General features: G+C 62.5%; 1 protein-coding gene and 1 long non-coding RNA gene across 6 annotated transcripts; one reads left to right on the top strand and one right to left on the bottom strand.

The window, feature by feature from the left end:
* Nucleotides 1-1,191: 1,191 nt before the first annotated feature.
* Nucleotides 1,192-16,698, top strand: LOC127052334 (uncharacterized). Of its 3 annotated transcripts, none has more exons than XM_050955921.1 (14): nucleotides 1,192-2,814; nucleotides 4,185-4,289; nucleotides 5,361-5,397; nucleotides 6,172-6,209; nucleotides 6,299-6,364; nucleotides 6,878-6,904; nucleotides 11,836-11,869; nucleotides 12,324-12,364; nucleotides 12,495-12,527; nucleotides 12,770-12,814; nucleotides 13,546-13,573; nucleotides 13,775-13,842; nucleotides 15,617-15,664; nucleotides 15,913-16,698. In XM_050955921.1, the coding sequence occupies exons 2-14, from the start codon at nucleotides 4,193-4,195 to the stop codon at nucleotides 15,960-15,962; spliced, it is 612 nt and encodes a 203-aa protein (XP_050811878.1). In that variant the 5' UTR covers nucleotides 1,192-2,814; nucleotides 4,185-4,192; the 3' UTR covers nucleotides 15,963-16,698. The 3 variants fall into 3 exon arrangements, with proteins under 3 accessions (XP_050811878.1, XP_050811876.1, XP_050811877.1); XM_050955919.1 differs by having other exon boundaries at nucleotides 6,124-6,209; XM_050955920.1 differs by lacking the exon at nucleotides 12,770-12,814 and having other exon boundaries at nucleotides 6,124-6,209.
* LOC127052336 (uncharacterized) lies at nucleotides 6,913-11,576 on the bottom strand. 3 transcript variants are annotated; one of them, XR_007774729.1, is made up of 4 exons: nucleotides 10,926-11,576; nucleotides 10,589-10,801; nucleotides 9,822-9,977; nucleotides 9,019-9,104 (listed from the first exon to the last, which is right to left on the bottom strand). It is a non-coding gene; the product is annotated as an uncharacterized LOC127052336 (long non-coding RNA). The 3 variants fall into 3 exon arrangements; XR_007774728.1 differs by lacking the exons at nucleotides 9,019-9,104; nucleotides 9,822-9,977 and adding an exon at nucleotides 6,913-7,221 and having other exon boundaries at nucleotides 10,750-10,801; XR_007774727.1 differs by lacking the exon at nucleotides 9,019-9,104 and having other exon boundaries at nucleotides 9,743-9,977.
* Nucleotides 16,699-16,773: the final 75 nt, after the last annotated feature.

Here is a 16,773-nt window from a genome sequence, read left to right as displayed (position 1 = left end):
CTGGCCACCATCGTTAATTTATTGCCCTTCCCCCAGTCAATGCTGGTTCTGCACCTTTTCTGACATAGCCTGAGAATTTCCCAGCATCCTTTGAGGTCTCCCCCCCATGTCCTCCTCCCCAGCCTGGGCCCCCAGATACCATGGGGGGCGCAGTCATGTGGGCTGCACTGGGAGCCCCCCTCCCTCTGCTGCGCTGAGCGACCCCAGCGCGTCCAGTCGTTGAATAAAGCCGTAGGTGCCGCCTGCGTCTGTCTGTCCCAGGGCCTGTCTTTGTTCTCCCGCTGAAGGGCCGGGCTGGCCCCTGCCTCCCCCCCGCCCCAGCTCGGAGCTGCCTGGCCATGGGGGGCACTGGCCACCCTGTGGGCTGTGCGCGGGGCGGGGGGGCTGGCTCTGGCCCCATGGGAGTTTGGGAGGGGATCCACATTGCTGGGTTTCGCAGCGCGGGGGGCAGGGGCATTACTGCCGAGAGCCTGGGGCCAGGACCCCCGCTGGCTCTCGCCAGGGTGGGCAGTGGGACATGGGCACTTCTGTGCACCCATGCAAGCGCCCCCCATCCCTACCAGGAGCTGTTTTCTCTGTGTGCCCAGCCTAGCGGGAGGGACCGGGATCCTCACTGGGCTGGCCTATCCCCCCTGGAGCTGCCTTGTCCTGCCCGGGGAAGCCACACAGTCCCCCCCCAAGGCAAGGTGAATGGGTCCCCACAGCAGTGTCACGGAGTCCCCGGGCGATGCTCTGGAACTGCTCCCCACCAAGCCAGGCAGGACTCTGGGGAGCCTCCTCTCCCTTGGAGCAGACTGTCTGCAGGGCAAGAAGCTCACACGGCTTCACCTCCTGGGTCTCTCCTTGGAGCATTCAGCATCCTCTGCCCCTCCATGCACTTCCCACAGCGAGCCCGCCCCAGCGGGGTCCTGGGGAAGCCAGAGGGTCGTGCACCCCCACTTTGCAGTCAGACGTGACTCTCAGCCAGCCAGTAACACAGAGGTTTATTCGATGACAGGAACAGGGTCTAACACAGAGCTTGTAGGTACCGCGAACCGGACCCCTCGGCCGGGTCCATTCTGGGGGGCAGTGAGCCAGACCCCACGTCTGCACTTCACTCCCCGTCCCCAGCCAACCTCAGACCCCCAATCCTCCCCGCCCCTCCTCCTCTGCTCAACCCCTTTCCCGGGCCAGGGGTCACCTGAGCTCTTTGTTCTCCCCCACCTTTAGCATCCCCTGGCAGGGGGAAGGGCCTGGCCATTAGTTGCCAGGGGACAGAGTGTCAGCCATTTATGTACACTGGCCCATTACTCTGCAACAACCTCACCCCTAGTGTAATGGACTCACAGATCGTGCCCACTTGTGGCCCCATGCCATCCATGGGGGGGTGCCCCTTCCAATGCGACAGCCCTTCTCGGGGGTCCCCTCTCTCTCGGGGTCAGGCCCCTCCACCTCCTGGAGTTGCACCTCTCTGAGCCTTAGCACGTCTGTCTCTGCCGTGGGCCCCCCCCAGGGAGTCCCCTTGCTCTGGAACCCCCGGGCCTCCTCACCCCCAAAGGGGATAATACCCACCCCACTTCGCTAGCCCCCAGCGACTCTCCCCCAGCGTAACACAGGAGGGTTTATAGAGGGTTGAACCCAGCACAGGAAACTCTCCAGCCTCAGGCCTGGCCTCCCTCAGCCCAGCACATCCCAGTCCCCCTGCAGCCAGGGGGGCTCTGCCTGCTCCCCCTCTCCAGCCCCGAGCCCCCCTGCTTCCCAGCTGGGCCTCCAATATCCCCGGCCCCAAGCCCCCTCTGTCCATTGGCTTCTCTCCAGGGAAACAGGGTCGTAAACAGGCAGGCCTGGGTCTCCTCCCCTCTCAGCCCCCCTCTGGCCTCTCTGGCCGGAGCCGGCTGGTCAGGTCACCGGGGTCCTGTCCCCGCAGCCCATTGTCCCCCACTGGCCAGAACCGGCTGCGACGCCTGAGCTGGGTCTCCGGGTCACCAGTCCCTGGGGTCTCCATCCTCCCGGCCATCAGCTGGGGTCTGAAGGTCCCTCTCCCCTCCCCTCGTTAAACCAGTAACATCCAGGGACACTGAGTCCCACCCCCCTGCATGCAAATCCCTGGAAAACCACAAAAAGATAGGAAAATCCTCCACTTCGTCACAGCTAGAGACTTAAGAAATGCACAGGGGAAACTGAGACACCCACACAGTATTCAGAGGAAACATTAAGAACAGCCCCACTTCGTCACCTCAGCGCCCCACAGGGCAATGTGGGGTAGGGAGACAGTGCTGGTACCCCCAGGGCACTGTGCCAGGAGGATTTTCAGGGGTACTGTGCCGGTCGGCGCAGCCAAAACCTGGGCTCCTGGCCCTACCCCACAACCCGTGGGGGTCCGGGCATGGCCCACTGGGAGGGCAGCACCCAGACCATAGAGCGTACATGGGAGTGCGGGGAGGTTTGCAGGAATCAGGGCCCCGTTGGACCAGGCACAGCACACAACAAAACACAGCCCCACAGCCAGAGGGGCTGCCCTGCCCCGTAGCTACTGGGGGGGCTGCAGTGATGGGGAAGGCTGCAGGTGGTCCGAGGCCATGGGGAGGAGTAGGGGAGTGTGGTGTGGCAGGGAGCAGGTAGGATAGGGTGAGGGAAGGCAATGGAGCCCCGCTGGGTGCTGGTCAGGGGAGGGAGGGGGGGCTCTACCTCCCCCCCCCCAAGCTGGGGGCCCTGTCGGAAGTGGCAGGCTGCTGTGGGGCAGGGGGAGGTGACGCTCTGACAGGAAGCCCCAGTACAGGCGATGTACTCTCACACCCGCCGGCTGCAGACTCACAGCCGGACCCCAGAGCACAGGTGAGCGACCCATCGGGCCAGAGTAGGGGGCTGTGGGTGCCCTGTCCCTGCTGTCCTGCCCCACAGAGTGGAGGGTGGGGCTGTGTCCCAGATCTCAGGCAACACCATGCAGGAAGGATGTGGGGCCAGCTCAGTGCCGGAACAGGGCAGGGAGCCAGGCCCCACATGGGGGGGCATAGGGGGCACAGACCAGGGCCAGGCCTCATTGACTGTGATGGAGCTATGGCCGAATGATGCCAGCCTGGGGTCTGGCCCCACTGATGCTAATAGAGTGGGGCCGATGGCCCCTGCTCGCTTCCCATCCCACCCCCCCACCCCTGCCTCACCACATCCTGCACTGCTGGGCAGTGGAAACGTGTGGGGGAGGGGAGGACCAGAATCGAAGGGCTCAGGGCCAGGCCAGGGTGCTGCCCTTCACCCCCGTAATGGGGCAGCCCCCTCAGTGTGTCAGTAGTGCTTCCCGCCCAGCCCCTCTCGTCTTGCCCAGCCCGGTGCTGAGCCCTATTTCCTTGTGGGCCCTCAGCCCCCACGGGGTTAATGATGCCCGGTCCCTGGGCTGGCTGGGGTGCCCACGGGTGGGCGCTGCCAGGGAGCTGATTGCCTGGGGCACCCTGTGGGGTAGCAGCACCTGTCATCGAATAAACCTCTGTGTTACCGGCTGGCTGAGAGTCACGTCTGACTGCGAAGTGGGGGGGCAGGACCCTATGCCCCCCCCCCAGGACCCCGCTGGGGCAACTCGCTGGGGGAAGCACTCGGAGGGGCAGAGGATGCTGAATGCTCCAAGGAGAGACCCAGGTTTATTAGGCGACAGGAACACAGCGTAAGGCAGAGCTCGTTAGCACAGAAATCAGGGCCTTTGAGCCACATCCATCTTGGCAGGAGGGGAGCCCAGAGCCAGGGCTGGTTCCCCGTCCCCGCACCCCAAATCAGCCCAGACTGACTCCTTCCAGCTGCCTGGCCCCTGCCTGGCCCATTGCTCCTCCTCTGGCCATTGTGTCGCCCGGGGCCAAGAGTCACCTGGTCGCATCCCCCTCCTGGGTCTCCGGTTCAGCCATAGCATCCCTGCAGGCAGCTGGAGCAGCCCCCGCAAGTCACACACCCCTATTCCCACCACCTGGACATTGGTGCAGCACAGAGGGAAACTGAGGCACACAGCATTCATGCCAAACAGTAAGACTCACATACAACATAACAAGGGAGAATCCCCCTTCGTCACAGGGTGCTGTGCCAGCTCGGGGCGGGGGGGGGGGCTGTGTCTGGCCGTCCCTCTGTCCAGGCAGGGCACTGCAGGCTGGCCCAGGCACAGCGCCCATGGGGCAGGGGGTGGGAGTGGGCGTCTCTGCTGTTCTAACCTGTCTCTCTCCCCACAGAGCTGCCTATGGCCTGGGCTGAGGGCACGGCGAGTGGTTGGGTGGGGGGCTGGGTGCTCGTCCCCCTGGGGGGCTGCCTGCTGCTCTGTGGGCTCTGCCGGAGAAGTGAGTGACAGGGGATGGGGGAGGGAAGATGGGGCTGGGGGCTTGGGGTGGGGGAAGGGAGATGGGGAGCAGGGGGGTACAAGGGGTGGGGAAGGGGAGACGGGGAGCAGGGGATACAAGGGGCAGGGGAGGGGAAACGACGCTGGAGGCTAGGGATGGGGGAAGGGAGATGGGGAGCAGGGGGGTACAAGGGGTGGGGGAGGGGAGACGGGAAGCAGGGGGGTACACGGGACAGGGAAGGGGAGACGGGGCTGGGGGGCTGGGGTGGGGGAAGGGAGATGGGGAGCAGGGGGGTACAGGGGGCGGGGGAAGGGAGACGGGGCTGGGGGGCTGCAGTGGGGGAAGGGAGACGGGGAGCAGGGGGGTACAAGGGGCGGGGGAGGGGAGACGGGAAGCAGGGGGGTACACGGGACAGGGAAGGGGAGACGGGGCTGGGGGGCTGGGGTGGGGGAAGGGAGATGGGGAGCAGGGGAGTACAAGGGGCGGGGGAGGGGAGACGGGAAGCAGGGGGGTACACGGGACAGGGAAGGGGAGACGGGGCTGGGGGGCTGGGGTGGGGGAAGGGAGATGGGGAGCAGGGGGTACAGGGGGAGGGGGAAGGGAGATGGGGCTGGGGGGCTGGAGTGGGGGAAGGGAGACGGGGAGCAGGGGGGCACAAGGGGCGGGGGAGGGGAGACGGGAAGCAGGGGGGTACACGGGACAGGGAAGGGGAGACGGGGCTGGGGGCTTGGGGTGGGGGAAGGGAGATTGGGAGCAGGGGGGTACACGGGAAAGGGGAAGGGAGATGGGGAGCAGGGGGGTACAAGGGGTGGGGGAGGGGAGACGGGAAGCAGGGGGGTACACGGGACAGAGAAGGGGAGATGGGGCTGGGGGGCTGGGGTGGGGGAAGGGAGACGGGGAGCAGGGGGGTACAGGAGGCAGGGGAAGGGAGACGGGGCTGGGGGGCTGGGGTGGGGGAAGGGAGATGGGGAGCAGGGGGGCACAAGGGGCGGGGAAGGGTGGCGAGGGAGGGAGGTTGGGCTCTTTTTAATGAGGTGACATCACTGACCCATCTCCCCACCACCACCCTAGAGCTTCCTGTTTTCCCCCCATGGGGCCCACAACCCAGGTAAGTGCTACACTCCCCCCCCCGGAGCTGCCCCTGTTTCCCCATGATGCTGCCCCTCCTCATCTCCCCCCCTGCGGAGCTGCCCCCCCCCCAGATGCTGCCCCTCCCCGTCTCCCCCCCCTGCGGAGCTGCCCCTGTCCCGCCCAGATGCTGCCTCTCCCCCTTCCCCCCCCCCCGCAGAGCTGCCCCCACCCCCAGACGCTGCCTCTCCCCATCCCCGCCCTGGAGCTGCCCCTCCCCGTCTCCCCCCCCCGGCGGAACTGCCCCCACCCCCAGACCTGCCTCTCCCCATCCCCGCCCTGGAGCTGCCCCTCCCTGTCTGCCCACCCCCCCGGAGCTGCCCCTGCCCCCCAGATGCTGCCTCTCCCTGTCCCCCCTCCACGGAGCTTCCCCCCCCAGATGCTAACCCTCGCCGTCTCCCCCCCCCAGAGCTGCCCCTGCTCCTCAGAGGCTGACCCTCCCCATCTGCCCACCCCCCCGGAGCTGCCCCTGCCCCCCAGACGCTGCCTCTCCCTGTCTCCCCCCCCCACGGAGCTTCCCCCCCCAGATGCTAACCCTCCCCGTCTCCCCCCCCCAGAGCTGCCCCTGCTCCTCAGAGGCTGACCCTCCCCATCTGCCCACCCCCCCGGAGCTGCCCCTGCCCCCCAGACGCTGCCTCTCCCTGTCTTCCCCCCCCACGGAACTTCCCCCCCCAGATGCTAACCCTCCCCGTCTCTCCCCCCGGAGCTGCCCCTGCCTCCCAGATGCTGCCCCTCTGCCCATTGTGTATTGCAGGGACTCGCCTCTGGAGCTGGGGCCACGCTACATCTCAGGTGAGTCCCCGGTGCAGGACTGCTGCCCCACCCCTTACCCTGGGGGGGCCAGAGCCCCCCAGCACAACTCTCCCTCCTGTTCCCCCCAGATCCTACCTCTGGCACCAGTGTCACCACAAGCCCACAGCCTCCTGTGGGCCCCAGGAGCACGGACAGTGAGTACCCCCGGGGGGCAGGCTGGATAGAGATGTGGGGCTGGAGGGGACCTTGAGAGGCCACCACCATGTCCAGCCTCGGCACCGAGGCAGGGCCAGGAACCCCAGAGCAGCCCCGAGAACCCCCCAGTTATGGGGACCCCCCGGCCTGTCCCGAGGCTGAACGTTACCAGGTTCGCTAACGTCCAACCACGCACCCTGGCTGCCCACAACGCCCATCGCTGCTTGTCCTGTCCCAGGGGACAGAACAATGGGCCTCATCCTGGTTACAGCCCCGTAACCTACCTGAATGGCCCCCCAGTCGTCTCGTCTCTGCAATGAGCACCCAGCTTTAACCACCCTCACAGTCCGGTCTGGGGCTTCCCTCTGGCCTCTCCCGCCTGTCCCCAGCTCTCCTAAAGCGCAGACGTGTGACCTGTGGGGCCTGGGCACCCTGTGGGTGATGGGGACCCGCGGGGCGGGGGTTGGAGGGCTGCGGGGCTGATGTCACAGGCGCGTTTCCCCTCTCTCTAGATGAGGACGAGGATGATTTCCAGTACCGTAAGTACCACGGTGACAGGCAGAGACCAAAGGTCCTGGGCAACCATGGGACACACAGCGCGCCCACATGTGACACGCCTCAGAGACATGCAGCCCCGAGACACGCAACCCTGCACTATACACCCCGAAACACACATCCTGCATTGCACCCCTGCACTATGCACCCGGAAACACGCATCTTGCAGCACAGCCTGAAACACGTATCCTGCATCACACCCCTGCACTACAAACACCGAAACATGCATCCTGCATCGCACCCCCAGACACGCACCCTACATCGCACCCCGAAACACGCATCCTGCAGCGCACCCCGAAATCTGCATCCTGCATCACACCCCCAGACATGCACCCTGCATTGCACCCCGAAACACGCATCCTGCAGCGCACCCCGAAATATGCATCCTGCATCACACCCCGACATGCACCCTGCATCGCACCCTGAAACACTCATCCTGCATCACTCCCCAAATCACACACCCTGCATCGCACCCCAAAACTCTCATCCTGCATCACTCCCCAAATCACACACCCTGCATCGCACCCCGAAACACATATCCTGCATTACACCCTCAGACACACACTCTGCATTGTACCCCGAAACTCTCATCCTGCATCACTCCCCCAGACACTCACCCTGCATTGCACCCCAAAACACACACCCTGCATCGCACCCCGAAACACTCATCCTGCATCACTCCCCAAATCACACACCCTGCATCGCACCCCGAAACACGCATCCTGCGTCGCACCCCCAGACACACACTCTGCTTTGCACCCCTGGCACTACACACCCCCAGACACTCACCCTGCATCGCACCCCGAAACACACACCCTGCATCGCACCCCGAAACACTCATCCTGCATCACTCCCCCAAATCACACACCCTGCATCGCACCTCGAAACACGCATCCTGCGTCGCACCCCCAGACACGCATCCTGCGTCGCACCCCGAAACACATATCCTGCATTACACCCTCAGACACACACTCTGCATTGTACCCCGAAACTCTCATCCTGCATCACTCCCCCAGACACTCACCCTGCATTGCACCCCAAAACACACACCCTGCATCGCACCCCGAAACACTCATCCTGCATCACTCCCCAAATCACACACCCTGCATCGCACCCCGAAACACGCATCCTGCGTCGCACCCCCAGACACACACTCTGCTTTGCACCCCTGGCACTACACACCCCCAGACACTCACCCTGCATCGCACCCCGAAACACACACCCTGCATCGCACCCCGAAACACTCATCCTGCATCACTCCCCAAATCACACACCCTGCATCGCACCTCGAAACACGCATCCTGCGTCGCACCCCCAGACACGCATCCTGCGTCGCACCCCGAAACACATATCCTGCATTACACCCTCAGACACACACTCTGCATTGTACCCCGAAACTCTCATCCTGCATCACTCCCCCAGACACTCACCCTGCATTGCACCCCAAAACACACACCCTGCATCGCACCCCGAAACACTCATCCTGCATCACTCCCCAAATCACACACCCTGCATCGCACCCCGAAACACGCATCCTGCGTCGCACCCCCAGACACACACTCTGCTTTGCACCCCTGGCACTACGCACCCCCAGACACTCACCCTGCATCGCACCCCGAAACACACACCCTGCATCGCACCCTGAAACACTCATCCTGCATCACTCCCCAAATCACACACCCTGCATCGCACCCCGAAACTCTCATCCTGCATCACTCCCCAAATCACACACCCTGCATCGCACCCCGAAACACGCATCCTGCGTCGCACCTCGAAACACATATCCTGCATTACACCCCCAGACACACACTCTGCATTGTACCCTGAAACACTCATCCTGCATCACTCCCCCAGACACTCACCCTGCATTGCACCCCAAAACACACACCCTGCATCGCACCCTGAAACACTCATCCTGCATCACTCCCCAAATCACACACCCTGCATCGCACCCCGAAACACATATCCTGCATCGCACCCCCAGACACACACTCTGCATTGTACCCCGAAACACTCATCCTGCATCACTCCCCAAATCACACACCCTGCATCGCACCCCGAAACACGCATCCTGCGTTGCACCCCCAGACACACACTCTGCTTCGCACCCCTGGCACTACGCACCCCCAGACACTCACCCTGCATCGCACCCCGAAACACACACCCTGCATCGCACCCCGAACACTCATCCTGCATCACTCCCCAAATCACACACCCTGCATCGCACCCCGAAACTCTCATCCTGCATCACTCCCCAAATCACACACCCTGCATCGCACCCTGAAACACGCATCCTGCGTCGCACCCCGAAACACATATCCTGCATTACACCCCCAGACACACACTCTGCATTGTACCCTGAAACACTCATCCTGCATCACTCCCCCAGACACTCACCCTGCATTGCACCCCAAAACACACACCCTGCATCGCACCCTGAAACACTCATCCTGCATCACTCCCCAAATCACACACCCTGCATCGCACCCCGAAACACATATCCTGCATCGCACCCCCAGACACACACTCTGCATTGTACCCCGAAACACTCATCCTGCATCACTCCCCAAATCACACACCCTGCATCGCACCCCCAGACACACACTCTGCTTCGCACCCCTGGCACTACGCACCCCCAGACACTCACCCTGCATCGCACCCCGAAACACACACCCTGCATCGCACCCTGAAACACTCATCCTGCATCAGTCCCCAAATCACACACCCTGCATCGCACCCCGAAACTCTCATCCTGCATCACTCCCCAAATCACACACCCTGCATCGCACCCCGAAACACGCATCCTGCGTCGCACCCCCAGACACACACTCTGCATTGTACCCCGAAACACTCAACCTGCATCACTCCCCCAGACACACACCCTGCATCGCACCCCAAAACACGCATCCTGCATCGCACCCCCAGACACACACTCTGCATTGTACCCCGAAACACTCATCCTGCATCACTCCCCAAATCACACACCCTGCATCGCACCCTGAAACACGCATCCTGCATCGCACCCCCAGACACACACTCTGCTTCGCACCCCTGGCACTACGCACCCCCAGACACTCACCCTGCATTGCACCCCGAAACACACACCCTGCATCGCACCCCGAAACACGCATCCTGCGTCGCACCCCCAGACACACACTCTGCTTCGCACCCCTGGCACTACGCACCCCCAGACACTCACCCTGCATTGCACCCCGAAACACACACCCTGCATCGCATCCCGAAACACTCATCCTGCATCACTCCCCAAATCACACACCCTGCATCGCACCCTGAAACACGCATCCTGCGTCGCACCCCCAGACACACACTCTGCATTGTACCCCGAAACACTCATCCTGCATCACTCCCCCAGACACACACCCTGCATCGCACCCCAAAACACGCATCCTGCGTCGCACCCCCAGACACACACTCTGCTTCGCACCCCTGGCACTACGCATCCCCAGACACTCACCCTGCATCGCACCCCGAAACACACACCCTGCATCATACCCCGAAACACTCATCCTGCATCACTCCCCAAATCACACACTCTGCTTCGCACCCCTGGCACTATGCACCCCCAGACACACACCCTGCATCGCACCCCAAAACACGCATCCTGCGTGGCACCCCCAGACACACACTCTGCTTCGCACCCCTGACACTGTGCACCCCCAGACACTCACCCTCCATCACACCCCGAAACACGCATCCTGCGTCGCACCCCCAGACACACACTCTGCTTTGCACCCCTGGCACTACGCACCCCCAGACACTCACCCTGCATCGCACCCCAAAACACACACCCTGCATCGCACCCCGAAACATGCATCCTGCATCGCACCCCCAGACACACACTCTGCATTGCACCCCAGGCACTACGCACCCCAAGACACACACCCTGCATCGCACCCCTGCACTACGCATCCCCACACTACACACCCCCAGACACTCACCCTGCATCGTACCCTGAAACATGCATCCTGCATCGTACCCCAAAACACACACCCTGCATCACACCCCAAAACACGCATCCTGCGTCACACCCCCAGACACACACCCTGCATCGCACCCCTGCACTACGCACCCCTAGACACTCACCCTGCATCACACCCCGAAACACGCATCCTGCGTCGCACCCCAAAACACGCCTCCTGCTTCGCAACCCCAGACACACACCCTACATCACACCCCTGCACTACGCACCCCTAGACACTCACCCTGCATCACACCCCAAAACACGCATCCTGCGTCGCACCCCAAAACACGCCTCCTGCTTCACACCGCCAGACACACACCCTGCATCGCACCCCTGCACTACGCACCCCCAGACACACACCCTGCATCACACCCCGAAACATGCATCCTGCATCGCACCCCGAAACACGCATCCTGCATCGCACCCCCAGACACACACTCTGCATTGCACCCCTGCACTACGCACCCCCAGACACTCACCCTGCATCACACCCCGAAACACGCATCCTGCATCGCACCCCAAAACACGCACCCCTTCACTACGCACCCCCAGACACACACCCTGCATCACACCACTTCACTACACCCCCTGAAACATGCAGCCCTGAGACATGCATCCTGCACTACGCACCCGCAGACACGCACCCCTGCAGCACCCCCCACAATACACGCCCCCAAGACCCCCCCCCCCAGACAACAGGCCTGAAACGCACTGTGCAGCCCCCGCCCCCCACCCCCCGCACTACAGCTCCCCACCGCTGCCACCACCCTGCAGTGCCGCAGAACGGGACAGAGTTGCCTAGGCCGGGACCCAGAGGTGGCAGCCAGTGTCTGGCTTAGAGCCTGCCCAGCCTGCTGCCATGCCCCCGTGTGCGGGGCGGGGGGCTCGAGTCTCTGCGTGGGAGTCACCGTCTCTCGCCCTCTCTCCTCACAGCTCCTGCCCCGTGGACAGAGTCGCGGCAGACCCCGTAGGTGTCAAATCCCTGCCCACGCCTGGGCTCCCCTCTGCCCACACTGCTCCCCCTGGACCTTTCCCAGCCCTGGGATAGATGCCCCGTCAGGGGTCACATCCCCAAGGGGGCCACCGGCCCTACCCAGGTTGCTAAGTGGGAGCTGGCTAATTGGTGTGGAGTCCCAGTTAGCCCGGAGGGCTCTGGCTGGGCAGGGGAGGGGAGAGGGTCCTGGCTGGGGAGGGGAGGGGGTCCCAGTTAGGGAGGGGTGCAGTGGGGTCCCAGCTGGATTGGGAAGAGGAGGGGGTCCCAGCTAGGGAGGGGTGCAGTGGGGGTCCTGGCTGGGGAGGAGAGGGAGTCCTGTCTGGGGCAGGAAGAAAAGGGGGTCCCAGCTGGGGCAGGGAGCGGGTCCCTTCCAGGGCTGGGGGGCCAGGAACCCCCTCGCTCTGACCCCACTCCTTCCTCCCCACAGGGTCTTTGAGTCCCTGAAGCAGGCCCGGGAATCTGGCACTGGTGAGTGGGGCCTGGGAAAATGGAGACCCGGCCCGTGCTGGGTGGGGGGCAGCACCAGCCCCGCTCCCCGTGCCCCCACCGGGCCGGCTGCACCTCCGTGTCTGTCTCTAACCCCTGTGTTTCTTGGCAGACGTGGACAGCCATGGGAGCTACGTGAACATCAGTGAGTGCTGGGGAGGGTGTGTGTGAGGGGGCAGGACGCGATGGGGGGGGGGCTCTCCTGGCTCTGCACCCTAAGTCCAGTCCCCAGCCCAGCTCTGTGAGGGGAGGCTGAGGTTGGCAGGGGGGGAATGGGAGAGTGGTGGGGGGCAGTGGAAGTGGTAGGGAGGGGGTGGAGTGGGAGCACTTTGCTCTGCCCCCCAGGCCGTGGGGCCGGGCGACTCAGGCTGCGTCTCTCTCTCTCAGACTCCGAGGAGGACTATGTGAATCTGCAGGGTGCCAATGGGAGATGTAAGTGAGACATGGACCCAGCCGGGCCCCCTGTGAAACCCTGCCCCACTGCTCTGCCCCATAGAGACCCTGCCCCACTGCCCTGCCCCCAACAGAGACCCTGCCCCCACTACCCTGCCCCATATAGACCCTGCTGCACCCCCCTTCCCCCAACAGAGACCCTGCCCCATAGAGACCCTGCCCCCATAGAGACCCTGCCCCACCCTCCTGATCCCATAGAGATCCTGCCCCACTGCTCTGCCCCCGTAGAGACCCTGACCCACACCCCTGCCTCCATAGAGACCCTGGCCCCCCTCCTATTAGAATCCCCTCTCTGGCCCTTCTGAGAGAGACCCTGCCCCACTGCCCCATCCCTCTGTTTAACCATCCATCCCCAGACACCTCCCTCCAATCCATCTATGGGTGCACCCCACACGCCCCACCCTAGATCCCTGCTAAAGCAGAGTTTTGGGGGTTCCTGGGTTACCAACTACCCCAAGTGGGAGTGTTCCCCACTGAGGGTATCTCAGCAAAGGCACCATGGGGGTGGGGGGTGTTGCGAGTTTGTCCCACGCTGAGCCATGGGGAATGCCCCGCACACAGGCATGGCTGGTGCCCCATGTTCCATTGCTGGGGGGCAGCCTGGGCCGGCTCGCCTTGGGCAAGGCGCTGTGTGTGGGTGCTGATGGGCCCCCCGATCCGTGTGCCCAGCCGTGGCCTCTCACCCTACTCCTGTGCCTTGTGCTTTGCAGGCTCCGTGGAGAAGGACAAGGAGTATCTGTGAGTACTGGGGGCTGTGCCCTGGCTCAGGGTGGGGAGAGGGTGAGGCGGGGGGGGGGGGGACACTCAGCTTGGGGGGGTCTCTGGGCCCTCAGGTGTGTATAGGGTCTGACCCCTTCCTGAACACATCACCCTGGGGGGGGCAGGCTGGACCCCTGTTCCATCCGGAAGGTCACCCCTCTGCTCCCTCCCCATCGGCAGGGAGGTGCTTCCATTGGAGGCCGAGAGAACCTGGCCCCACAGGCAGAAGGGCTCCAGTCACGACAAGGGTAAGTGTATGTGTGCGTGTGAGTGTGTATGTATGCAGCCCTTGTGTGTGCATGTGTGCGCATGTGCGCACACCCTGGTGTGTGTGTGTGTGCAGCCCCTGTGTGCATGTGAGTATGTGTGCACCCCCTGGGGAGTGTGTGTGTGCAGCCACTGTGTGTGCGTGAGTGTGTGTGTGCACACTGGTGTGTGTGTGCAGCCCCTCTGTGTGTGTGTGTCTATGTGTGCAAACCCTGGCATGTGAGTGTGTGTGTGCAGCCCCTGTGAGTGTGTGAGACCAAAGCAGACTGTGATGAACTTCAAAAAGATCTCACAAAACTAAGTGATTGGGCAACAAAATGGCAAATGAAATGTAATGTGGATAAATGTAAAGTAACGCACATTGGAAAAAATAACCCCAACTACACATACAATATGATGGGGGCTAATTTAGCTACAACTAGTCAGGAAAAAGATCTTGGAGTCATCGTGGATAGTTCTCTGAAGATGTCCACGCAGTGCGCAGAGGTGGTCAAAAAAGCAAACAGGATGTTAGGAATCATTAAAAAGGGATAGAGAATAAGACTGAGAATATCTTATTGCCCTTTTATAAATCCATGGTACGCCCACAACTCGAATACTGTGTACAGATGTGGTCTCCTCATCTCAAAAAAGATATTCTAGCACTAGAAAAGGTTCAGAGAAGGGCAACTAAAATGATTAGGGGTTTGGAGAGGGTCCCATATGAGGAAAGATTAAAGAGGCTAGGCCTCTTCAGCTTGGAAAAGAGGAGACTAAGGGGGGATATGATAGAGGTGTATGAAATCATGAGTGATGTGGAGAAAGTGGATAAGGAAAAGTTATTTACTTGTTCCCATAATACAAGGACTAGGGGTCACCAAATGAAATTAATAGGCAGCAGGTTTAAAACAAATAAAAGGAAGTTCTTCTTCACACAGCGCACAGTCAACTTGTGGAACTCCTTGCCTGAGGAGGTGGTGAAGGCTGGGACTATAACAGGGTGTAAAAGAGAACTAGATAAATTCATGGAGGTTAGGTCTATTAATGGCTATTAGCCAGGCTGGGTAAGGAATGGTGTCCTTAGCCTCTGTTTGTCAGAGGATGAAGATGGATGGCAGGAGGGTGATCACTTGGTCATTGCTGTTAGGTTCACTCCCTCTGGGGCACCTGGCATTGGACAGATACTAGGCCAGATGGACCTTTCGTCTGACCCGGTACGGCCGTTCTTATGTTCTTATGTGTGTGTGTCTACACCCTGGTGTGTGTGTGTGTGTGTGTGTGTGTGTGTGTGTGTGTGTGTGTGTGTGTGTGTGTGTGTGTGTGTGTGCAGCCCCTGTCTGTGTGTGTGTCTGTCTGTGTGTGTGTGTGACTCCTGCAGGGTGTGCATTGACTGGCATGTGCATTGTCCCGTGGGTGGGAACGTGCCCCAAAGCAGCTGCTCCATGCGACGGGCTCACGAGGCTGCAGCTGCTCCCAGCTGGGGTCGCCGGGGTCTCGCCTTCACGCCCCGTGCATGCTGCCTGTGAGGACACATCGTGTGACTTGCCCTTGCCAGCGTGGGCGCACGTGTCCCTTTCACACGCATGCACGGTTCACACGCACAAGGGGGATTATGCAGGTGCGCATCTCCCAAGCACGCTGCCCCCTCGGGTCCCACAGGGAATATTTCCTGCCCTGCCAGAGGCCCGCAGAGGAGCCCAGTCTGTGTCACCCCAGTCCTGCCCCCGGGCGGGCAGGCTTCACTCACCCACGGTCCCCTTCCTTTCTCCCGGGCAGGTGAGAATGTCTCCTATGCGAACGTGGACGACAAGGAGCTGAAACCCCGTAAGAGCTCTGCCCCCCACCCTCACACCCACCCCCCAAGTGTGACCCAGCCGCCCCCAGGCCCTGTGAGGTTCTCCCTGACCCTGCAGGCACCAGACATGCAGTGTCTGCTGTGCCGTGGGAAGAAGCCCCAGGCCTGGCACACCAGGCAGCCATAGCCCTCCGGACTGGCGGGGACCCCAAGTCCCGACACCTGCACCCCTCTCCCTGGGGGTGAGCCCATGGTTCTTTCTCTCCCTCTCCCACAGCCTCACTGGACGAGCAAAAAGCCGACTATGACTATGTCAACATGTCATAGCCGTGTGGTGCCAGGGACCAGCCGCCTCTGTCTCTGACCCCCGGCGGGTCCCTCATTGGGGCCCTGGATACGGGTGGGGGCTCTTGGAGATCCCCAGATAGAAGACGTGGCCTTTGCTGCCCTGCTAGCCTGGCACTGGGCTCCCCAGCAGGGCCGAGTACACTGCCCCACAGCACAGGGCTGGGTTCCCCAGTGGGGCCAAATACACTGCCCGACAGCACGGGGCTGGGCTCCCCAGAGGGGCCGAATATGCTGCCCTACAGCATGGGGCATGGGCTCCGCAGAGGGGCCGAGCAGGCTGCCCCACAGCATGGGGCTGGGCTCCCCAGTGAGGGTGAGTACCCTGCCCCACAGCATGGGGCTGGGCTCCCCAGTGGGGCCGAATACACTGCCCCACAGCACGGGGCTGGGGTCTCTAATCTGAGCACCAGGTCTGGCTTGGCCAGTGCAGCCCGGTCCAGAAGGGGAGCTGCAGAGGGGATCTGCCCAGCCCTTTGCGGGAGGGGATGGTGCTATGGGGTGGGGGCAGGCACAGATCTGTCATCTTCCCCACACCTCCCCCGGGCCTAACTCACCCGCAGCCTCCCCCATTGTTTAGGGGCTTCCTTCTTGGTGAACCCGGGGACGTCACAGTCCCACATCCACCCCTGTGCCAGGGCCCCGTCTGTCCACACCTGGGATCATGGTGTGTGCATAAAACCGTCCCAATAAATCGGGGGATTTGCCCCTAAACCTCTCTGTGCCCCCAGTGGTGTCTGTTCTCAGCGACGGTATTACCGCCCCCAAACTGCTGGCTGCTCCAGACCCCGGC

This window comes from Gopherus flavomarginatus, chromosome 5 (genome assembly GCF_025201925.1).
Source record: "Gopherus flavomarginatus isolate rGopFla2 chromosome 5, rGopFla2.mat.asm, whole genome shotgun sequence".
In the NCBI taxonomy this organism is placed as follows: Eukaryota; Metazoa; Chordata; order Testudines; family Testudinidae; genus Gopherus; species Gopherus flavomarginatus.
The sequence above is the reverse complement of the archived record's forward strand: the minus strand, read 5'-3'. Positions and strand labels throughout refer to the sequence as shown.